Here is a 25115-nt window from a genome sequence, read left to right as displayed (position 1 = left end):
CGTTTGTCACTTTTACAAAACAAAAACATAAGTTAAACCCGTTTGTCACTTTTACATTTCCCCCCCAAATCAAAAACCCTAGCTGCGCGTGGAGAAGACTTGTTCGTGGTGGTCCCAGGTAAATCCCTTTATCTCAATATAGTATGTTAGGGTTTCATCTTTACTGCTATAGTGAAACCGAAAACTGTTGTAGATGTTTGTTAACCTAGGTTTTCTTTTTAAATGGTATTCAACAGGAACATGTCTAGGTTCAATGTTCTATTTTATATTAAAGGGTGTTTTGTAAAAGACCCAGGCATTAGGTATGAGGGTGGGGATGTACTTGGGTTCAGCAACCAACACACAGATTATTGGTCATTTCTTGAAGCCTGTGACTTAGTGAAAACCATAGAGCCTGATTTTGATGATAAAAAGGTTAAGATGTGGTGGAAACCCGAGAATGGAAATTTTGATGTAGATTTACTAGCATTTAGAGATGATGCAGATGTTGTTGAATTATCAGCCATAGTGTTTGATAAGAAATGTAACATTGAGATATACTGTGAGCCAAAACCTGAGGGTGGGGTGAGTTCCTTTATGGATAAGATTAAGTGGAAGGGAAAGGGTGTACTGGATGATGAATCAAATGATGAGTCAGTTAGGGATGTCCATTTTGATGATAGTGAGGAGGAAAGGATGAAGGGTTTTGAAGAGGAGATGATTGGTGTAGATGCCGAGCCTACAAAACAAAATGTGCCTTGTGGGTCAAGTAGGCAATGTGAGAAAGTTTTTGTAACAGAAGAATTGGGTAAGCAACATGTCATTGAAGATGAATACATGACTGATGAGTTGGACAGTGGTGCTGAAGATGATAGTTCTGATGAGAGGCCTTGTGTTATAAGGTTTAATGAAGAAGATAAGTTGAGCAAAGAATATGTGTTCAAAGTAGGAATGAAGTTTCGTTCCTTGAGACAATTTAAGGATGCAATACTTGAGCATAATGTGTTAAATGGTAGGGATATCAAGTTTGAGAAAAATGACTCAAATAGATGTAGAGTGGTTTGCAAGGATAATAAAAAATGTAACTACACAATTTTATGTAGTAGAGTGTTATCTACTGCAACTTTTAGGATTAAAACACTCTTTGATAAACACAAGTGTGGAAGACAATTTTTTAACAAAAGTGCTAAGGCTGAATGGGTTGCTAAGGTTATTATTGATGGGCTTAAGAACAATAGTAAGATGAAACTAAATGAGGTAGTGGCAGATATTAGATCAAGGTATTCCACAGAAATTCCAGGATGCAGGGCCTTTAAGGCTAGGCAAATTTCTAGACAAATAGTTGAGGGTGATTCAAGTAAGCAATTTAGCATGTTGTGGTCTTATGGTGCTGAATTGAAGAAGGCTTCAGCAGGCTATACTTTCAAAATCAACACAGTTGCTTTAGCTCCAGGTTTGAGGCCAAGATTTGAAAGGTGTTATCTTTGCTTTGATGGGACCAAGAAAGCTTTGACAAAAACATGTAGGCCCTTTATTGGCTTGGATGGATGCCATTTGAAACATAGGTATGGTGGAATTATGTTGATTGCAGTGGGAAGAGATCCCAATGATCAGTATCTTCCAGTTGCTTTTGCTGTAGTTAAGAGTGATACAAAAGACACACGGAGTTGGTTTATGAAGTTACTAATAGAGGACATTGGAGATGGCAGATGGTGTTTCATATCTGATCAACAAAAGGTATTATTATTGACTTACATATTATATACTTATTTTGATTAACTAACATTATATAACCATTTAAATGATGTTTTATGCAGGGCCTGGTGCAAGTATTTGAAGAAGAGTACCCATCTTATGAACACAGATTATGTTTGAGACACCTATATACAAACTTCAAAAAGAAGTTTGGAGGAGGTACCTTGTTCAGAGATTTGATGATGGCAGCTGCTAAGGCTACCTATTTTGAGGCACATGAAGCAAAGATGCTAATGATCAAGGAGGCCAAATTGGAAGCTTATGAATGGTTAGAGGCAATTCCCAAGAACAAATGGTGTAAGCATGCTTTCCCCTTTTCTCAAAATGTGATGTCTTGATGAACAATTTAAGTGAGTCTTTTAATGCCACCATATTACTTCAAAGGGACAAGCCAATAATTACAATGCTAGAGTGGATTAGGAATTATATGATGGGTAGGTTTGCAACCCTTAGAGAAAAAATGGAAGGATATAAGGGACAAATAATGTTCAAACCATTGAAAAGGCTAGATAGAGAGATTGAGATGAGTGCAAGTTGGTTAGCCACATATGCTGGTAGATTATCTTTTCAAGTTACACATGTACTTTTTAGTGAGAGCTATGTTGTTGACCTAGAAAAACATACTTGTAGTTGCAATTTTTGGGATCTTGTTGGTATACCATGCAGACATGCAGTGGCAGCAATATATGGGAAGGTGGATGATCCTGTGTCATATGTAAATAAGTGTTACCATAAGAGCACATATGAGGCATGCTACAGTGAAATAATCACCCCACTGAATGGGCATAATAAATGGCCCAGAACAAACAATTCAGACATGTTTCCACCATTCTATAAACATGGTGCAGGTAGGCCAAAGAAGCTACGTAGGAGAGAGCCTGATGAAGCTAACCAGAATAAGTGGCAAAGGACCAATACTAGTCATAGATGAAAGGTTTGTTTTCAGTTAGGCCGCAACAAGAGGACCTGCAAAAAAAATGCCCAAATTGTTGTTGTAGATTTGCCCACACAGGCCAGTCAAACTGCTGAAGATGTTCCAGCTGCTGAAGATGTTCCACATGCTGAAGATGTTCCACATGCTGAAGATGTGCCCACACGGGCCAGTCAAACTCACCAAGCTACTAATGCAGCTAAGAAAAAGGTATGTGTGTTATTTGATATTTGAATACTTTGATATTTGAGTACTTTGATTTGTGTGTTATTTGATATTTGAATTGAAGATGTGTTATTTGATATTTGAATACTTTGATTTGTTTGTTTCAGCCCAAGAAGGTCAAGTCAAAGAAACCAAAAAAAAAACCAACATCTAATGGAGTTGGACCAAGTGGGATCGAGTCTCCACCTATTGATAAGTTTGCTGAATGGGATGCTTCCACACTTGAGGCCTTGTTGGATTGGGAAGACATACTAAACATTCAGCCTTTGCGTGTGGACACTACAACAGTTGAGCCTAAACAAGAACCTAATGTGAATGAAAAAGTCAATGCACCAGTGGAGCAGGACACTACACCAGTTGAGCCTGAACCTGAAACCAATGAGAAAGAAAAAGATAGTACACCAGTTGAGCAGGACAGTGCACCAGTTGCTGCTAAGCCTAGGTCTGGACCAAGAATGTTCTTTGGTCAAGCTCCTAAAAGGGCCAAAATCCAGACCAAGCCAATTAAAGAGAAAGCAAAACAAGTTCAAACCAAGCCTAGAAAAAGTAACACTGATATGCAGGTACCAAAAAAGCAAAGTGACCGACTGAGGACCCTGAAGACAAGGGATGTTACAGGACCTGGAAAAAGACCAGATGACCCTTTGGTGATCCCTGAGGAAGGTGATGCAAGTGAGGATTCAACTTGTCGTGCAATCAAGACAAAGAAATGGGATGACATTTACAAAGGATTGACTCAATGAAACAAGTGTTTGATGATGTATTTGCAACCTTTTTTTGTAATCAATGTTTTGGAACCATCTTTTTACTTTTTTAATGTACTGATGTAGTTTATGTTTATGGATTGGAACCTTATTTAATGTACTGATGTGTTGGAAACTTATTTTGTAATGTACTGATGTACCTTTTTGAAGGTCTACTAATTATATGAATGTAAGGCTATGCCTACTTATGTCCATCAAAGTTATTCAAGTCAGAGCTTAAGCAATTATATACAAGTCAACTATAGCTTATTACATTAAGTCAATTATAGCTTATTACAAGTCAATTATATACAAGTCAATTATAGCTTATTACATTAATTATAGCAATTATATACAAGTCAGAGCTTAAGCAATTGTATAACAAACATTAATAAACTCAATTCTTATTACTCAACACAAACATTAATAAACACAATCCAATCAATTCATAATAAACTTCTGTTAAACATTACATATTACAACCCACATGTTCTGCTTAACCTTAATCTAATTCCTTCTAACATTTATAAATAACAATCAAGTACAAATTGATCATCAATGATACAATGAGGCAAATTGTCTTCATCTTTCCACACAATCCATCTGACCCAAGCTTCATCTCCATTTCCACGTTTTTCTTCACTTCTTGCTCATATAACTCTTTCAAGGTCCCAACAGTTTGCATCTCCCTAATCTTTGTTGCATCATTTGTCCTTTCTTCATCAGCCTCGATTGCATCATGTCCTGACCCTATTTCATCATCCCATTCAAATAGATTGCACGTTTCATCGCTTTGCCACAACGGACATCTCCAGAAGAGCCTCCCTCGATTGCGACCATTTTTGCAACGATAAGAAACCATACACATATTACAAGCACATACCTTCCATCTACGATTTGAAACTGATTGATATGAATCTGTTTTGCTTCTACTAGCAGAAGAGGCCATACCTATTACCTGGGGCGCAGATAGAACGATGGAGAAGAAAGATGGAGAAAGGTGGAGAAGAATATTAGGGTTTCATTTGGGGATGAATGAAGATGATATAAAAGTATGGGATATTTAAGAACGAAAATAAAAATATAAACAATACCTATGTGGCCATCCACGTAATCCACCGTTAGAGAAAACTAACGGATAGGACCATTTATGCTAACGTCAGAATTTATGGGGACTATTATTTGAAGAAATTTTTTACAGGGACTAAAAATGCAGGGTCGCGTTTTTACAGGGACCCCTAACATAATTAATCATAATATTTACCATGCATAAGGTAGTTAACCATGCACTAATATAGATACTCATCTCACTTATCTTGTACAACTTGACTTAGTTACACAAATTGTAAAATAAAATTCTCAATAAAACTCTAATACCTCCACATAAGATCCCAAAACCATAACACGTTCTTCCAATGACCTATATTTCCCCAATCCATTACGCTAAATCAAAATCATATAAAACCTGGAACATGCAAGGGAAATTGACCTTGTCAAGGTCCTCCCTAAAAAAGGTAAGAAAAGTCATCAATCTCTTTTCTCAACAAATCTTAAAAAATCAGTCGGAACTTATATAGAGATCGGTGCTAAGAGAGATCCCCTTCCACCATGCCGAAGGCAATCTAAACTCTATATACCTTTCCGACCAAAGATGTAGTCATGAAAATGCCTTGCTTAAAGGTTTTTCTAAATGAATGTATTGTTCCAAAGCAAATTAAATGTAATGACTATTGTTATAAGGAAAATTATATTTTACTTTTTAATAAAATGAGATAAAACATTTACTTGTAAATATGGTTAGAGACAAAGAATATATATGTTGATTTGATTTTTTTTACTTAACATGATGATTTGATAGATAAATAAATAAGTAGAAAATTGTACGTGCTGATGTTGGTACAATTGATGGATTATGTGTTTGGTGGGAGTATAATATATAAATATATAATCAACATGTTGATTTATTTATTTTTAGTTGACAATAGACATGTTATGTTGATATTATTGAATATTTTCTGAGGTCCAAAATGACTCACCATATTATATCGTTATGATATATGCTAGGAGAGAAATACTTGCATGCATGGATACGAACCTAAATCTATATTTTTAGGCACAACCAATAAAAAGAGAGAGAATATAATTTTTTTTAATTTTAATTTCGTTTTTAATTGGCATCATGGGGTGGTTGAGATAAAAGAGGAGAGAGACAATTTTATTTTTAATTTTTAATTAATAAAAAAAATGTGATTGGTTATTTGTAAGTACAGATGTTATAGTTGTGTCCATGTAAGTATTTTTCATACTAAGAACATACATATTGTATTTTATTATTTTGTTTTCATTTGGAGTTTGTTTAGATAACTAGTAGATAAGCTGTGGTGAAAGGTCTCAGGCCAAGATAGCTCTTCTCCACTTGTTCAATTCAAAACATCTTTGTCAATTCCATCATTTTCATAAACTGTCCTTCGTTAAATATTAATTTTTTCACAGGTCTCCCTTTACCTTCATTAAAACAATATAGGCGAGATCTCAAGTTGCACATAGAAATCTCATAACAGCAGTAAGTAAGTATTGACATTTTTGTATTTAAATATTAATCATGAAATATTCTTCAATCATAGAGTAACCTTTATTTCTAGAATTTTATATATATATATATATATATATATATATATATATATATATATATATATATATATATATATATATATATATATATATATATATATATATATATATATATATATATATATATATATATATATATATATATATTCGTCTGCAAGGAGAGTTAGCCAGTCCTGGTGGGGTGCATTTATCACTTAATTCAAAAACACCAACGGGGAGCTAACAAGATCCCGTGGGATGTATTTTCATTTAATTTCAAAATAGAATTTCTTAGTACAACTTCAAATTTCACTAAGTCGGAGATACATTTATGAATTTGTGGTGAGAAAAATTTCATTAATTCGGAGATGTATTTATTAATTTATGATGAGAATTAGTGTAAATTGATAAATTTGAATATGCATTTTCGAAATTAAAGAATATTTAAGATATTTCGCATAGGGCCTGTGAAAGGTAAAGAGTGCGTTTAGTGTTTTTCTTCCAAAACACCCGCAGAAGAGTTAGCTAGGCCTAGTGTGGTGCATTTATCACTTATTGGGCATGCAAATTCTCCAAATTTTTTGGTTAGCTCCTTCTTTTAGGGTCAGATTGGTTCAAATAAGGAGGAGCTGATGAGAGAAATTTTAATGGAGGAAAGCGAAGGGGATGAGATGAGAGAATTTTTTTAAAATTTTATATATATTTGGTTCAAAAGAGGAGAGGTAAGGGGAAGAGAGAGATTTTGATTAAAAATATGTTTGGTTTGCGAGGGAGAAAAATGATTTTATTAATAATTTATATTTTTATCTTTATGTTTTTATATAAGTTATATGATATTCAAAGGTAAAAAATTCATAAATATTTTTTTAAAAATAAAATTTGTAATATTGAATGATTAAAAGGTCATAACTTACCACATAACGTTAAAAATTGAGTACACTTGATTCATATTACAACTCTCAACACAAAATAAACTATGTATTGATAACAATTTTTGAATACATATAACAAAATTAGAAAAAAAAACTAACATAAATAAATATAAAAATAAAATTATAAAAAAAATACAGTGATTATAATTTATATTTAATAAAAAATAAAAAATAATTTGAGGTGAAGAATAATTATAATAAGTTGAATTGATGTGGTGTAAACATCATAAGTCCAAATGTGTGCATTAAAATATTTTGTTGCAATCAGTATTACGGAGCAAGCCATATTTTGTTGTGTGTCACACCCTAAGTGGTAGTATTTTGTTAATTAAATTTTATGATGATTATGTGTGGGGTTTAGGCTGTTAATAGAGCAATTCGGTCCATCCGACCAGATTGTCTAATGTTGTTTGTTCCTTAGTATGCGACATGTGTGTGAAACACTAGCAGTGTTTGCCTGTTTTCTTACCATTTATTTGTAGGAGTGAGATTGAAACAAGTAGGGGGAAGCTTTCGCTTCTTTGAGATGTTGTAGGCGTCGAGAGTTGACGCAACATATCGCTAATTGCAAGAGTGCAAGTGTTGTTCATGTTGTGTTGTTTCTTGAATCCGAATGGAATATGGATTCGAGATTCCTATTTTTCGATCAAGTTGGGATGTCTTTGAGGGAGGATGATCAGGTATTGCTGATGTTTGCTTCTCGGAGAGTAGAAAGCAATGTAAGGCTAGTGATATGTCAGTGCTGTGTAAATTCATGATGTTTTTCCTAAAGATATTTGCGATTTTCCTCCAGAGCGTGAATCTAAGTTCGATGAGGGTGAAAAGTTGATGTTTAGATTTGCTAAGCAAGTAATGGAGCTCTTAGAAGATGAGGCTAAGATGTTTGCAATCTTTGCATCCTTGCAAGTCAATAATAAGGCTGCAATTGTTGACTTACCTGTGGTATGTGATTTTCCGGATGTGTTTTCAGATGATATCAAGGACTTATTACCAGAGTGTGAAGTAGAACTTGCTATCGACCTTATGCTAGGTACGAGTCCCAATGTTAATGGCTCTATATAGAATGTATGCTTCAGAGTTAGGTGAACTAAAGAAACAATTGGAAGAGTTGCTTGAGAATAAGTTTATTCAACCAAGTGTTTCTTTGTGGGGTGAGCCATTGTTGCTAGTTAGGAAGAAGACAATAGTATGAGGTTGTGTGTTGACTACACACAACTGAATAAGGTTACTATTAAGAAAAAGTATTCTTTGTTGTTTGTATGGATAAATGGTCTCATCTTATTTCTCATAGTGAAGAGAAAGGCTTTTGGAAAATTCTGAAGGCGGGTAGAAACAGTCTTCTCATATCTCACTTGATATTTGCAAATGATATTTTATTGTTTGTTCAAGCTACAAAGGTTCAAATGCAATGTGCGCTCGATATTGTTAATCAATTTTTCCCTTTTCCTGGTCAGCAAGTGACTATTGATAAAACAAGCATTATTTTTTCTAGAAACACTTATGTGTTTGTTCCTCATAAATTGGTTGTTATGTCTAGCTTACGCAAAACACAACTGTTTGGAAAATATTTGGGTGTCCCTCTCCTTGGTAGAGCACCAAGAAGATACGATTTTAATTATATCTTGGGGCAAGTTAAGTCGAAGTTGGCCTCTTGGAAAGCTCGATACCTTTCTTTTACAGGCCGGGTAACTCTCTCTAAAGTTGTTATTGAAGCCCTTTTTATCTATAATATGATGAATACTAGCATTCCTAAAGCTTGTTTGCATGAGATTCAAAAGTTACAATGTTATTTTATATGGGGGTGATAGTAAGGAACATAGAAGATTTCATTTGGTGAAGTGGGATGTGAAGACGTTGCCAAAGTTCTTAGGGGGATTGGGTATTAGGCAGTTGGATGTTATGAATAATGTTTGTCTTTTGAAGCTTGGTTAGGTCATTTAAAGTAATGAACAATCTCTTTTTTTTTAAGTTATATGTTGCAAATATATGAGGAATAATGTTGGTTATGAAAACGTGATTGTTAAGGAAAACAATTCAATTTATGGAAGAATCTCGGTAACTTATGGCCTAGTTTACTTAGTTTGCATATTGGTCTATAGGAGATGGTGCCAATATAGATGTTTGGTCTCATTGTTGGGTTGAACCAAATATGAAGTTGATGGATATTCATAAATATGATGTAAATACAACTTCTTATTAGCATTTAGAGGACTTATTGGATCAGTGTGGTTAGTGGAATGTGGATCTTTTAATGAATTTGTTTTATCAAAATATGGTAACTAAAATTCTAGATATTATCCCTCCTAATGATAATAGTGGAAGAGATATTTGTTGTTAGTCATGCGATAAAAAATGTGAGTATATTGTTTCATAAAGTTATAAATTAATGTGTAATTTTGGTAGGCAAATGATGAGGATAGTTGGAGGTTGTTATGGAAGCTTAAAGTCCCTGAATAAATAAGGGTCTTTATTTGTTTGGTGTGTCATGGCAGAATAATGACCAATGAGAGAAAAAATAAAATGCAACTAGGAGGGCCTTTTTGCAATCACCGTGGAACAAAGGTGTATTCCATTATACATGTCTTACGTGCTTGTCCTTTACCTTATGCTATTTGACTAATGTGGTTAAGTTGGATATGAGAGACTCTTTTTTCACTTGTAATATTAAGGAGTGAGTGCATACTAATTTGCGTTTGGATTTGGTATTAATGGATATCTGTTGCGGACAAAACTTAATGTAACCTCTTGCCATTCACTTTGGATGTGGAGGAATAAGGAACAACATGATGAGAATTTTTTGAGACCTAGAATTTCATGGCAACATGTTACTAAATTTGCTCACGAGTAATTTTTGGCAGTGGAGTTGCATGGTAGTAAGATGGAGTTGGTTTGAAAGGCTAAGCAAATAAGGTGGGCTCCTCCTCTTCCGGGTTGGACGAGATTGAACACAAATGACGCTAGTAAGAAGACTTGATAACTAGATATGGTAGTCTTTTAAGAGGTTGTACGGGTGAGTGAATTAGAGAATTTGCATGATATTTAGATTCTTGTAATGCATATATTGCTGAACTTTAGGATGTGCTAGAAAGATTAAGATTAGAAAAAGAGTTTGAGTTTTGAGCTATTAAGTTTCATGTAGATTCTAAAGTGGTTGATCAAAACGTTTTAAAAATTCTAGACAAGTTAGTATAATTAGAATACGATTGGTACAACAAATTTTACTGTTGCTCAAACTAGATTGGGCAGTGCATATTTGTCATATTTACAATGAGTGGAATACTTGTAAAGATGCACTTGCCAACATGAAGTATGATCTAAGTCCTAGTTTGATGCTTTATGAGCGAATTCATGCTCAATTTTTTTTATTGACTGGTTGTATTGAAATCTCGACTTCTAATTCTACGTTGGTTGCTATGTTATATTTTTCTTTGCCTTCAACCATCTTTACTTAAAAAAAAATCTCCAAAATTTTTACAATACAAAATTTGACAGTGGTTAAATTTTGTTTGAATCTTTCTTTATTTTTACTTAATGATTAAAAGTTTAACATGACATTCTTTTCTTACAAAATATGGAGTGGGATACAAAAGTGGGGGTGTGAGTGAAATCACTCTATCCATCAACACTAACAGGCCCATTTCAACGTTTCATCATCATCATCATCCTCCTCAAAAATCGAAACTTCTAAACCCTCTCTGAACCCTATCTGATCCTTCCCCTCACTCACCATGGCACTCTCCAAAGCCACCTTCCTCACGCACCTCAAAGCCGTCGCACAACCTCACCGACACATTCGAATCCGACCACCGTCCTCCACCTTCCCTCGCTTCCTCTCTTTCGCCTCCCCGGAAGAAGCCGCCGCAGAACGCCGTCGTAGAAAGCGACAGATCCGCATCGAACCACCGCTCTCCGCTCTTAACCGCAACCAACAACAACCCAATCAAAACCCTAAATCACAATCCCCACCCTATTACCTCAATCCCAGTAACCCTAAACTCCCCGAACACGCTTCCGCCTTAACCGGTAACCGTCTCAACCTCCACAACCGTATTCTAACCCTAATCCGAGAGAATGATCTCGATGAAGCTGCACTCTACACGCGCCACTCCATTTATTCCAATTGCCGTCCGACTATCTTCACCATCAACGCTGTCCTCTCCGCTCTCCTCCGTCAGTCGCGGTACTCCGACCTCCTCTCGCTTCACCGATTCATTACCCAAGCGGGGGTTGTTCCGAATATCATTACTCACAATCTTATCTTTCAAACCTATCTTGATTGCCGCAAGCCGGATACTGCTCTTGAGCATTTCAAACAGTTTATCAATGATGCTCCTGTTAACCCTTCTCCGACGACGTTTCGCATTGTTGTCAAGGGTTTGGTTGATAACAATAGGCTTGATCGTGCTATGGATATTAAGGGCCAAATGGATGATAAAGGTTTTGGACCTGACCCTCTTGTTTATCATTATTTGATGTTGGGTCATGCTAGGAATTCTGATGGGGAGGGTGTTTTGAGGCTTTATGAGGAGTTGAAAGGGTTGCTTGGTGGGGTTGTGGAAGATGGGGTTGTTTTGGGGTGTTTGATGAAGGGTTATTTTCTCAAGGGGATGGAGAAGGAGGCTTTAGAGTGTTATCAAGAGGTGTTTGCAGAGGGGAAGAAGATGAGCGACATTGCTTATAATTCAGTGCTTGATGCTCTTACCAAGAATGGAAAGTTTGATGAAGCATTGAAGCTTTTTGATAGGATGATCAAGGAGCATAATCCTCCTGTTAAGTTGGCTGTTAATTTGGGAAGCTTTAATGTTATGGTGGATGGTTATTGTGCTGAGGGAAGATTCAAGGAGGCGATTCAGGTTTTCAGGAGCATGGGTGAGTATCGTTGCAGGCCTGATACGCTGTCGTTTAATAACTTGATTGAGCAGTTGTGTAATAATGGGATGATTTTGGAAGCTGAGGAGGTTTATGGGGAAATGGAGGGTAAAGGGGTAAACCCTGATGAGTATACATATGGATTATTGATGGATACTTGTTTCAAAGAGAACAGACCTGATGATGCTGCTAGCTATTTCAAAAAAATGGTGGAATCAAGCTTGAGGCCTAATTTGGCTGTTTACAATAGGCTGGTTGATGGGTTGGTTAAAGTTGGGAAGATTGATGATGCAAAGTCTTTCTTTGACCTAATGGTGAAGAAGCTCAAGATGGATGTTGCCAGCTATCAGTTCATGATGAAGGTGCTGAGTGAGGAAGGAAGGTTGGACGAGGTACTTCAGATTGTTGATATGTTGTTGGATGACAATGGCGTCGACTTTGACGAGGAGTTCCAAGAGTTTGTTAAAGGGGAGTTGAGAAAGGAAGGGAGAGAAGACGACTTGGCCAAATTGATGGAGGAGAAGGAAAGGTTGAAAGCTGAAGCTAAGGCTAAGGAGGCTGAGGAAGCAGAAGCTGCTAAGAAAAGAGTAGGATCTGGAATTTTATTAACTTCCAAGTTGTTCGGGAATAAGGAAGCCGAGTCAGAGAGCACTGATGCCACTCCTACTGAATCAGATTTGACAGAGAAAACAACTGAAGCTGATGTTTTGAATGAAGGAGAGGCTAAAAGTGATAGGACAAGTGAACAACTAACAGCTTGAAGGTACCAATTCATGGTGCTTTGATGAGGACACATAATAAATTAATTATTAATGATGTTTCGGTGAAGAACTATAATACCAGAGTTTCTTCCTCAATGTAGTTTCGGATTATCATCCTGTGTTACCAAATTTTCGATTCACTGTACATGTAATTATATTGGTTGAAATGAATTGGGCAATTTATGATTTTCCCCAGTTTGTTCTATCTTACCATCTTATGCAATTTGTTATTTTCTTCAGAATTTTGGGTACTGCTTTATAGAAGAGTCCTGGTTGTTTATCTCCCGCGGATTATGATCAGTATTATTTATTTGATGAATTGTAGTTTCAAAGCTTTGGTTTTGTTTCATTTTAGAATGATTTTTTCATTTATTTTGTGAACTGCTGCTTGATGATCAACTTCTCTATTTTGTTCTGTATTCAGGTCTCTATATTGTTTAATTTTCTTTTAGCAGGTAATTGTAAAACGATCTGGCCAAGGATGGTATTCCAGGCATAGATATCATTTTGATCAATTTATGCAAGGCACTGGTTGATGATTTGTATTACTGAACATGAGTTAATGCTTTAGCAATCGGTCACTACTTTTTTCCTTGTAATAGCAGTTGTAAGGATACCAATATCTTGTATGATTGCATTTGCTGTTTTCTGTTGATATACAAATTGACACTGCTTTTTGATGCTGTAGTGGATATCATAATGGTGAGTATGCAGCATGTTCTTTCATAGCTATGCTAATTGTACATAGTATAAGTAGTCTTTAGGTCACTTCCTTTTATTTGTATTTGCAGTTGTGGTATTAGAAATTTAGAATGCATTTTTTTGTGATAGCATAGCAGTTTCCTTTTCTTCTTGTTTCGTCTATGTTGTGTATGAAGTACCAGTGATTCTCATTTGGTTAATTCTATGTACATAACTGTAGATGAAGCTCCTTAAATATATTTGTTTCATTTTTATAAAACTCCAGAACATAAATGAATAACCTGTATGGTAGATCAACTGTAGCCTGTAGGAAAAATTAATGTGACTTGTAGATCTACATAAAGATTTGATTCATTTGTATTTGACAATATCAATTCTTTTTTCCTTTTGTTTTTTCGGTACAAGTTAAGATCGGCCGTAAACTTTTTATTCTCATTGTTCATTTGGAAGAGGAGATGCACTCACTTTCCTGTTGTGGCACATGCTAACACTTAATGCTACTGTTTTTGCTTTTTAGAGTCCAAAACTACTTTTGCTTATTTATTTATGAAAGAGAGAATCAAGTCACCTTTGTAGTATGTGCATATATGATTGTTCTTTCATGTGCTAAAGGGTCATAAAGAAATGAAAGGAGAATTTTACTATCATTGGGATAATATTGGTGAGTTAAAATTACTGGAAGATTTCCTTAAATTGCAAGTGAAGTGATAATGATATTGGTGACATTCTTCCAACCATTTGTTAGCATTTGAACAAACCAAATTCCCATTATGTCAAAGACAAATCTTACAATTCAATCTATGTGAGGAGTAAAATACACATAAATATAAGTATAGCAGGGAAGGGAAGGGACCAATAAGCCATAATTTTATAGGAATTTTTGCTTCTACTATTTGAATCTTGAAGTAATGCAATAATAGAGTTGATAGCAAGTGGCAGCAAACTTCATAGTATTCAGACCAAACACAAATTCTAGTTTTCAGTAGTATTAAATTCTGATATGCCAAATTTTGAATTAAGAAAATCTTGTTTATTACACAGTTCAAGAAAACAGAAAAATACAATGTCACACTTTAGTGCCTTAAACTATTGCAACAAGCACAGAGTTGGTGTGATTAAATCGCTTAGAAGAGTTTCCCCAAACACAAACAAAAAACGCTCCTCAAATAACATGTCAGCTACATAGATTAGGTATGCACACTGCAGCATCTTGATTCTGTTCCTTCCATATTCTTCCTGTGACTCTAAGTTTCAGCTCCTTTCTATCCCCGCCTGAGAAAAACAGTGCCATATTTCTTTGAATTATGAGACCATCATGGCTGTCCCTGACTTTTCGGTGGCTATCCCGAACACTTCGAGGTGTACCCTCCCAAATTAGTTTCCTGCCATTGGCCCCAACTTCCAGGCTATAACTGTAGTTCCGAGCTTCATTCTCGTCGCCCATGAAACGAAGGAATGCCATGTAAACAGGTGCCATGCCAAGCTGAAAAGCTTCGAAATGAAGGCAGAAATATTGTCCAAAGCAATGAAATACCTTACAAAGAAAAATAAAATCAGCAAACAAAAGAGACAGAAGAAGTGAGGAGTATATACTGAGATAAGATTATCTTACTACAGGAAGCCAGAAATTGTAACCGCACAATCCATTTTTGTATCAGTGAATATATGACAGCAAAACAACTTCTAAGATTCTAAAAGTCAAAGGAAAAAAATATGATAAAAAACTGTTTTACACTTACTGTGAGCATCCAGGTTGCGTTCTCTACTTCACGAGGATTCGACTTCACATAACGATGATTGAATGTGCATCCGGTGTGCATGTCGACCTTATGATCATCCCTCAAATGAGCAACAAGGAAGTTAATATCGCCAACAGTGGAACACTCTGATCCAGCATAAGGACAACTATATGGTCTAAAATTACAAACTGTCTCATGCTTAAGCTTGCTGTAGTATGGAAAGATTTCAGGACATCCAAGGGAGTAGTACTTGCACGGTAACTCGAGTGATTCCGCCACCTTCTCCAATGCCAGACACCTAATATCTCCAAGCTCTTGTCTACATGTGGGACATCGGTTATGCACCCGTGTTTTGCATGTGGAACATAGTGTGTGACCATTGTGACACTGCAAAGAAACTAATTGTCACATTTTCTCCTCCACTTTTGAAGCTTAAATCATGACAGGATCAACTTTCTCACAAATCAAATCAAGAGTATTACACGAGTCAAAGAATCAAAGACTCGCTAAAGTATATCCGACATGACTAGGTTTCAGCTAACAACACGCTAAAGATCTAATGCTTAAAATTTCAGCTTTGTCATTTGTAGGTAAATGACTATCAAACTATAAAATACATTGAATGAAAGAGTTTAAAATTATCAATAAATTTCAACCAAGACAGCATCTAGACATGAACCAAACTTTACAAGCCGAAAAGTAAAGGTTAGACTACAGCTAGAACCTTTCCATATCTAAATTCATCTGTAGCCCCGACACCTATGGAAAAAAAGGTCCGTCAGTGTCTGTATCCGAAACCAACACTGAGACTTGTGATTATTAATTTATTCATTTTCTCAAATTATTGTCGGTGTCTTGTTTTCAGTGTACATTTTTTCAAATTATTGTCGGTGTCTTGTTTCCGGTGTACGTGCTTCATAGCTAAATTCAACAACAGGGTTATCCCTCAACTAGACACCTTACTAACATGAATTGCAAGTGTTATCATAATTTCACAATCATATTGAAGAACAATCCATTTCAAATGAACCCTAATTCCAAAAAAAAATCATGAAAACCCTAAAATATGTCAAACCAAATCCAAGGAAAATTTGATCATGAAAATCAATTAATTAATTGATTAAAAGAAAAACTGACCTGATGAATTGGAGGGTACATAGAATTAGTACAAACAGGACATTCAAGCAATTCATGAACGCTGGTTATAGGAGCAATGGCATTAGGACCCAAAATATTATTGATATTTGCAGCACCATTTCTATGCTTTGTGGAAGAAAACTCAGAGTGATGATGAGGATGGATCTCATCTTCATCCATGCCATCTGAGGACGTAACACACTCAATGTTATTCAACTCCATCAACTCACCAAACCCTTCTTCCCTTCTCTCAAAGAGAAAAATACCCACTTATCAAAATCGAAAACTTCTACAAATTGATTATCTGGGTATTCCCCCTTTTCAATTTCCTTCCCCAAATTCTCTCCTTTTTCCAATTTCTACCAAAAAAAATAATTTTTTCTGGGAAAATTGTAACAAGAAAACAAAAGAGGAATGGAAAAGATGAGGAGAAGGAAGATGGGGATGGAGATGGATCGATAAATGGGAGGAATTGGAGAAACCAAACTCTGTTCTGGTGAAGAACAGGTTCTTTTCTTCGTTGGCTCTCGTTTTCTCTCTCTTGTCTGTGCACAGCAAAACAGAGAGAGAAAATGAAAGAGGAACCGTTCAATTTCTGAAATTAGATACTTTGATGGATCGATCCAACGGTAATTATATTTCTTTGATGTTTTTTTTGTTGTTGTTTGTTTTTATTTTCTTGGTTGATTTTCTTTTTGGGTGGTTTAGTTGTTTAAAGTTAAAACAAAATTAGAATTTTAGTACTAGCAATTAAAACAAAGTTAACCGAATTATGTAGAGCACAATTTTTTTGGTAGTTCCTTTTGCATTAAGATTTGATTTGTAATGGTATGTCTAAACAACCTAACTAAAATATGTCATACATACAGAGAAAACTTTTACAATTCAATTTGTGGGTTTGGATTGGCGGTGGATAGAATTGATTCTAGTAGAATTGAGTTTGATAGAATTGATTTTATCAAAATTGAGTTTAGCAAAATTGATTTATGTTTAGATGAATAATAAATTAGTGTAAAAATCATCTAAAATCAATTCTGGAGACAGAAGCTACAAATTCTAGCTTCAAGTAGAATCAATTCTGGAGACAGAATCAATAATACTTTTGCCTAATTAAACATTTTAAAATCACTGAGAATCAATTCTACACCTTTAGAATTGCTTTTGACATTTCCAAAAGCCAAACCAAACATGCACTCAATAGCAAGATCTAATATCATAAAATTGGAGGTTTTCACATTAGCGTATCAAGACGATATAACGTAGTAATATATTCTAAATCTGCCATCATTTCCCTCAAGTGATGTTTGTGGATTTTTCTTAAATGATATTTTGGAATTTTCTTCATCTGACGTTTGAGGATCCATGTCGTTGATATTTGGGGATGTATTCTATGTCATACTTGAGAGATTCGCCCCATGTTCGAGGAACTTCCCTCATGTGTGAGGGACAAGTTTAGATAAGAAGAGAAAGACAAACCAAGTTATTTCGCCCTTTTTCAAACTCTCGTGCTTGAGGGACTATGTATTGCTATATTTGCAAAAGTCCCACAAGAGGCGGCGCGAGAGGTCACCGAGGGAATAAGGTGTAACATGTCGCCTACCCTGCATCCTGGCAGCCGTTTATCGGAGTGGATGCTAATTTCTTAGTTTCTTCGTCTGTTTCTTAAATTACATGGTCATTTCGAAAAATGTGAATTGATGTGTCCCTGTCCACAATGACACAGGAGAGGAAGTCAAAAGAGGGGATCATATCTTCTTGAATAATATGGGAGTTGAGTGTCCACTCTCCCGCTCCGACAAATGGTTGCTATTTTTTGGGGAAGTATGTGGTTTAGACCCAAAAATTTATATAAATGTCTTATCTCTAAAGTTAAGAGGGATCCAATTCATTATACAAAATACCACATACATAACTTCTCACTTCATATACATAACTTCTCACTTCATATGTAAAAGAAATTTACATTCTTCAGATTTTTCATTTAAACAATAGAATTTGAAAATTTCTTTACCCACCTCCCTATGGGGGGTCACCCCCAGCGAAATTCCCAAACTACCCCTGCTTCGGAAATGAACTTCCGAAGCGCTTTTTTTTAAAAAAAATTTCCTTGATTCGGAAGTTCATCTCCGAAAACACCTCATGGGGGGTGCGTTCGGAGATGAACATCCGAAAACACCTCATGGGGGGTGAATTCGGAAGTTCATTTCCGAATTATGCAGAAACTGTGTTTTTTTTTATGTTTTTTCTTAAACGCAACCGCATTTTAATTAAACGTTACCGGCAAATAAAATAAACAATAGATAGACTGAAAACACTAATATGATAAATAAACAAAAAAAAATACTAATATGAAAATATTATATACAAACCGAAATAAATAAAAATAGTGTGCTAAATATACAATCCAAAATCAAAAAATGAATAAACCCCACCACTACTGGGTGTGCCTAACCCGCTCACCCTGGGCCCTCCTCTGCCGCCTGTACCCCGCCGCACGGCCCGCATCAGTGACGATGATCTCCATCACGGCGACTGCCTCTGGTCCGCCCTGATGAATGACACCTCGATGCAACGCGTCCCGCCCAAGCATCTCTATCCGCTGGCAGATCGGAAGGAGATCAATGGCGTGGTCATCCTCCGCCTGTCGGTTCTCCAGGATCTCCTCGTGTGCTGGCCTAGGAGCGCCGGGAACGTCGGGTCTCAAGAGAGGATGGGACACCCGGTAGAACCATGTGACGTACCCCTCCACACTGTGCCAGTCCTGGGTGACCCGCATGCGACGGTACTCCTCCGGTACCACATGATGCTGCCACTCCTCCCATATGGCAGTGAGCTGCACTCTGGTCACTGTGTCAGGAGCAGCCTCGAAGGGTGACCTGGGTATGATCTGCACGAACCCAAACTGCCGCATGCACCGCTCCGGGAGATACCGGACCATGATGCCGGTCCCGCATGCCAACCAGCCTGAATATAGAGCAACCCCGTCGAAGGGGACAACCTGAGCATAGTCGGCGAACGGCCTCCAGGTGACGTCGTCGTGCATCGTGCGGTCCAGGTACAGGCGGTATGGTCCCACCGCATCGTTCCCCCTCTGGAGGGCGTATCTGGCGGCCCTGGGCATGGCGTCAACGTACGCAGGATCGATGTGGAAGCCGTGGATGCGGGAGAAGTAGGAGATGATCCAGCTCTGAAACACAAATACGATAATGTATTAAAAATAAATACGAAACATAAATAAATAAATAAATACGAGAATGTGTTAAAATAAAACGTACCGTAAGCAGAGTGCAGGATCCGACCAGCTGCCTCGTCCTCCAGTTGGAGGTCTCATTCAGCTTCTGGTAGAGATATGCCAGAGTAGCTGCCCCCCAGTTCCACTGGTGAACGGTATCCAGGTCCATGAAATAGCGGAGGTAGGTCACGTCGACGTACCTGGCGCTCTTGTCCACAAAGCATGCAGCGCCTACCACATGCATGTACCAGCACCGAAGAGCGCAGCCGCGGTGATACTGTGTGAACAGCTCGTCACCCGCAGCCTCGGCCTCGGCAGCCGCGTCCAGATGGTGCTCAAAATAAGTCTTCAGTGTGGTGAACCGGATATGAGGCCCAGATGTCGTGGCGCACTCAAAGTGAGCAACCTCCTCCTCCATGCCCAGATGGAGCGTCATCCACTCGATGGCCTCGACCCTCTGGATCTGGGAGTGGTCCAACAGCGGCCCCCTAATCGGCAGGTGGAGAAGACACTGCACGTCGTGCAAGGTGATCGTCATCTCCCCAACCGGCAGGTGGAAAGATGACGTCTCCTTGTGCCAGCGCTCCACAAATGCCCCCTGCATGCCGGTGCTGATGGTGGTGTACCCGGTCATGCAGAGTCCGCTAAGCCCTGAACCTCGCACGTGGTCGTTAAACCACTGAGCTGCTGGTTTAAACAGACCGAAAATCTTCCTGGAGTGGTTCACCATTTTCAATGGCTCTCTCTCCTGTTAAAAAAAAACAAATAAGCGAGAAATAAACGGTAAAATTATAAAAAATGGTGACAAATAAACGGCTAAGTTAAAAAAAATACCTCTCCCTCCCAGATCCGCCGAGCGACGTGATCCTGGTAGTGAATCAGCAGGGAAGTGTCAAAAGGCCCTCCCGGAAAGCTATCCACCTCCTGCTCCTCCTCCTCCCCGACTGGAGGGTCAACATCCGGTATGACCTCCTCCTCCTCCTCATCCTCATCCTCCTCCTCTCGCTGGCGGGAAGAAGATACCCGAGCCAACCTACTCCTAGAGCCTGAAGCAGATGAACTCTCCACCAAGTCCTGTGGAACGCGGACACGGCGTCCCCGTCCCTGCCCCCGTCCCTGGGTCGACGCCAGATGCGCCGCCGCCCGCTCGCGTCTAGCCGACGCAGTCTGGGACTCTCTCCCCTGTCTGATGCGTGCTGGCTGGTCTGACATGATCCTGTAAACAATCGAAATCGATTAATATGCGAGACAAATGAAAAAACAAAAAAAAAATGAACTTCTGGTACAGTTCGGAAGTTCATTTCCGAAAACTGGGATGGAGGTGTTTTCGGAAATGAACTTCCGAAACACCCCCACGCAAAGCTTCTCTGCAACCTCCAATGGCAGACCCAAAAACCTAAACCAAATCCATTTTTTTGCCTACTAAACATCCTAATATCAGTACTAAGCTATCTTAATGTCATTTTTTCAGATTCTAAACACCCTAATATAGTTTAATCAAATAGATCTAAAACTTGAAAAAACAATGATAAACTTACCAATTAGTGTTTAATGATGAGTTTGGTTGAGTTTGGAAGAAGAGTTTGGCTACTTCACACTTGCTTCTGCAGAAATTTCGCCTATGGAAGTGTTTGATGATGATTAGGGTAAATGATTTGGGGGAGGGGGAGAGTTCTGCTTAATCTGCAGAACGCGTTTTATTTCGGAAGTTCATTTCCGAAATTGTAGTTTCGGAAATGAACTTCCGAAATAAGACATTTTTTTCAAAAAAAAATGCGCTTTCGGAGATGAACTTCCGAAAACACCTTTTTCATGCATTTCGGAAGTTCATTTCCGAAGTCAGGGGTATAATAGGGTTTTCACCAAAGGTGGACTAGAAGATAGGGAGGTGGCCAAAGAATTTCTCTATATACATTGAAAAAAATACCACAACATTCACTTATTCAAACATACTTTATCATGATCCATGATCCATGATCCTATCCATTTTTGAAGTTGCAATTCAAATTATAGAAATAACAATAAATTTTCATAAAATGTTACTACGCTGTGAAAAATATTTACATGTTAATTTATTAGATAAATAATATTTTTGGTACAAAATAGATAAATAGATTAATTAACAACATAAGTGAAAGAAATTTGCTATGAATTTTTAGTGAAAATGAAATACTAAAAAAAGAAAAGTACTATTTCAATACTCAAAGGTAACAAACTGCTATTGGTAACAATAAATTCGAACAGTAAGAAATTGTCCAAATACAAGTCAGGCAAGATATCTTATTCGGGTCGATGGAATGCTGTAATCACAGGTGAAGCTCCATCTCAATAATCACTATGAAAGAGAGGTATTTTTTTCTATCACAGTCATTCTGCTCAGGCCAGCCACCCAACTTTTATGGTTATTTTGTTTTCATACCATTTAGTGTCTATAGCATTCCATTTCACCATATTGAACTCTTTCATAACCTCCTTTACATACTTTCAATTTTCGCAAATTCTATGCATAGAAACTATGTCATTTCAAATTCATATTTCATCAATCTCTCATGAATTCTTTAATCTCTTCTTTTCTAGAACTAGTTATTAGCAAAATTGTGAGGCTTTGTTGAGTTAGCTAGACTTTGATATGTGGCTTATATTGCAAGTCACAAGTTAGTTGGCATTCTTTGATGAATTACTTGCTTTGCAAGTAACAAGTCTTTCTTGTATTGAAGACTATATTAAGGCATTTCCATTTTAATGAGAACCAAGTCATTGCATTACATTTTAACAAGTGTTATCAGGCCATATCTCGGTCATGTTTGTAGTGAAAAATAAAAAATAAAGTTTTTTGATTTTGGACAGAAAAAGTGACTAAAGTAAATATCTTCATCTCTCTCATTGCATCACTTCTCAAGAATCATCCATGATCGATTCTTTCAGGTTTGCAACCCCTGCAATTCCCAAATTTTATGGCTTTTACGACCATTGGTCTATGCTAATGGAAAACCTCATTCGTTCTAAAGAATATTGGACCTGATTGAACATAGCGTGACAATTGTTCATGTAGATGCTACACTAGAACAACACAAGCTTGCAGTGGAAAGTAAGCTCAAAGATCTCAAAGTCAAGAATTATACGTTTCAAGCAATTCATCGCATCATTCTTGAGACTATTCTTATTTGTAATACAACAAAGGACATTTAGGACTCTATGCAAAGAAAGTATCGAGGCTCCACCAAAGTCAAATGTTCTCAGTTGCATGCTTTGCACGAGGAAATTTATATTCTTGCCATGAAAGACAATGAATTTTTAAATGATTAATTCACAAGAACTTTGGTCATTTCCAATTAGATGACTGCTCATGGTGAAAGATTTTAGCGGACCGTGATTGTAGAGAAGATTTTACGATCAGTGGCTCCAAAATTCAATTATATGTGGTATCTATTGAAGAATCTAATGATATTATCACACTCGCCATTGACAAACTGCATAGCTGTCTTCTTGAGCATGAACAAAGAATGGAGGCATGATAAGAAAATGAGGGGAACATGCCTTAAAGATATTTAATTATAGGTGTGGTTATGTTCGCAACAAGAGGCATGGTGGAGCACGAGGTATTGGAAGAGAGAGAGAGAGGCTAAGTAAAAGAACACATTGAATGCTTCAAGTGTAAGAAGTTAGGACACTATCAAATTAATTGTCCAACTTAGAGAAAGTATGATGCTAACTATGTTGAATGTGATGAAAGTGAATCAGAACTACTTCTCATGGCTCATTATGAAGCAAGCGCACAGGCCAAAGATGAGGTATGGTTTCTTGACTCATAGTGTAGTAATCACATGATAGAAACAAAGAACAGTTGTTCAATTTTGAGGGGGAATTTAGAGAATTTTTCAGGTTAGGGGATGATTCAAATATGTAAGTGATAAGTAAAGGTAACTTAAAGCTTTGCATATATGGAATCACTCAAGTTATCATTGGTGTCTATTAGCTGCCAGACCTAAAGAACAACCTCTTGAGTATTTGTAAACTGATGTAAAAGAACCTCACTGTTGTGTTCAAGAATGATACTTGCAGGATGTTTCACAATGATAGGGGATTGATCATGTCCACTCAAATGTCATCTAATAGAATGTTTGTCCTATTTTCTCCAGTGATCATCCCCATGAACTTGAAAACTTCAACAAAGAATGATACTTAGTTATGGCATTGCAAATATGCTCATTTGAGTTTCAAAGGTATGAATACATTGATCAAGAAGGAGATGGTGGAAGGAATACCAAAATTGAAGGAAATGGAGGAAACCTTCATAGATTGCATGATGGAAAAACAACAAAAAAAAGTCATTCTCAAGAAATCATTATGGATAATTGATCGGTAAAATAACAAGTGTACTATTTTGTTAATCTAATAATAATAAGGAAATTCCCAAATATCGATCCCGAGGACTGCTTAATAATAGAGAGTTCAAAATATAATTCAATTAAACAAAAACTAAAGTTTGGTTTTGATTTGTTAAAGTAGAAAAATAATTTCTAAGAAAATAAACAATGTGATTGAACGATTTAGAAAGATATGAGTAATATATTAGGGAAAGTGTGTGATTCAATTTTGTAACAAATATGAAATAATATTGCAATAACATATTTTAAATAATTCATTACCGGTTTTTAAGGGTGTTTTCTCCTAAGTCCTTAGTGAAAAAATCTTTAATCATTCAAACTAATTCCTATGTCCATAGAGAATTACGGATGAAATTAAGCATTAATTTATCAAGAATGATCCGGTTTCTATAGAGTATCCCTAGTCCTTGGTGATATCTACTATAAAATATTCTCAAAAAAAAACATTAACAATGGCGGTCTAGCCTAATTGTTAATCGTAAATCAAACTCAGTTTGTCCAAAAGAGAAAGCATTATAATCATAATGAGAATAAATCAATTATAATAAAACAAGATTGTTATTGCAAAGATAAATTCGAAGTCATTACAATTCTAAATCAGGGACACCTCCTAACATTGGGGGTTTAGCTACTCATAGAAATAAAGCAAAACGTGATAAAAATTATTGCCATTACAGATAATTTAGATAAATTGATTTTCAATCGCGAAAAGCTCCTGAAAATCAAAGTCCACCTTGAAAATCTAAGTTCTCCAGCCTTCAAAACGTGTCTTTATCGTAAAAAATCGTCTGACCCGTTGAAATTTGCGTTCTAGGGTTAAATAGAGCAATTTTGGGCTTTTTTATACAATTATGAGCAACCATACGCATATGCGGTCTTATCTGGGCGTATGGGGGAAGGCCATATGCGTATGGGGGGCCATACGCGTATGAGCAGAAACGTGAAAATTTCCAAATCTGATACACGTATGAAATAGCTTGATACGCGTATGAACAGAGTCAAATTAGCCTTTAGTGTCTTCATGAAAGTTGTAGCCCTTGATGTTAGCTTTCATTTATCGTCAACCCCACGTCATTCCAAGCTACGACGCTTTAGTTATGATCAAAATATCG

General features: G+C 36.9%; 4 protein-coding genes across 4 annotated transcripts; 2 read left to right on the top strand and 2 right to left on the bottom strand.

Annotated features, from left to right (window-relative positions):
- The first annotated feature begins 240 nt into the window (after positions 1-240).
- Positions 241-2072, top strand: LOC131658000 (uncharacterized). The gene is made up of 2 exons (XM_058927340.1): positions 241-1716; positions 1797-2072. Exons 1-2 carry the CDS (start codon positions 241-243, stop codon positions 2070-2072), a joined length of 1752 nt encoding a protein of 583 aa, XP_058783323.1.
- Positions 2073-10806: 8734 nt separating this feature from the next.
- On the top strand, positions 10807-13000 carry LOC131661298 (pentatricopeptide repeat-containing protein At3g49240, mitochondrial). The gene has a single exon (XM_058930793.1). It carries the CDS (start codon positions 10904-10906, stop codon positions 12803-12805), a length of 1902 nt encoding a protein of 633 aa, XP_058786776.1. The 5' UTR covers positions 10807-10903; the 3' UTR covers positions 12806-13000.
- A 1495-nt stretch (positions 13001-14495) lies between these two features.
- On the bottom strand, positions 14496-16988 carry LOC131661299 (E3 ubiquitin-protein ligase SINAT5-like). Its single transcript, XM_058930794.1, has 3 exons — positions 16384-16988; positions 15247-15633; positions 14496-15041 (listed from the first exon to the last, which is right to left on the bottom strand). Exons 1-3 carry the CDS (start codon positions 16603-16605, stop codon positions 14682-14684), a joined length of 969 nt encoding a protein of 322 aa, XP_058786777.1. The 5' UTR covers positions 16606-16988; the 3' UTR covers positions 14496-14681.
- A 1698-nt stretch (positions 16989-18686) lies between these two features.
- LOC131655632 (uncharacterized) lies at positions 18687-19686 on the bottom strand. Its single transcript, XM_058925469.1, has 2 exons — positions 19659-19686; positions 18687-19570 (listed from the first exon to the last, which is right to left on the bottom strand). The coding sequence occupies exon 2, from the start codon at positions 19502-19504 to the stop codon at positions 18818-18820; it is 687 nt and encodes a 228-aa protein (XP_058781452.1). The 5' UTR covers positions 19505-19570; positions 19659-19686; the 3' UTR covers positions 18687-18817.
- Between the last annotated feature and the right edge of the window lie 5429 nt (positions 19687-25115).

This window comes from Vicia villosa, linkage group LG3, assembly GCF_029867415.1.
Source record: "Vicia villosa cultivar HV-30 ecotype Madison, WI linkage group LG3, Vvil1.0, whole genome shotgun sequence".
In the NCBI taxonomy this organism is placed as follows: domain Eukaryota; kingdom Viridiplantae; phylum Streptophyta; class Magnoliopsida; order Fabales; family Fabaceae; genus Vicia; species Vicia villosa.
Note: the sequence above shows the minus strand (reverse complement) of the source record. Positions and strands in the feature narration are given on the sequence as shown.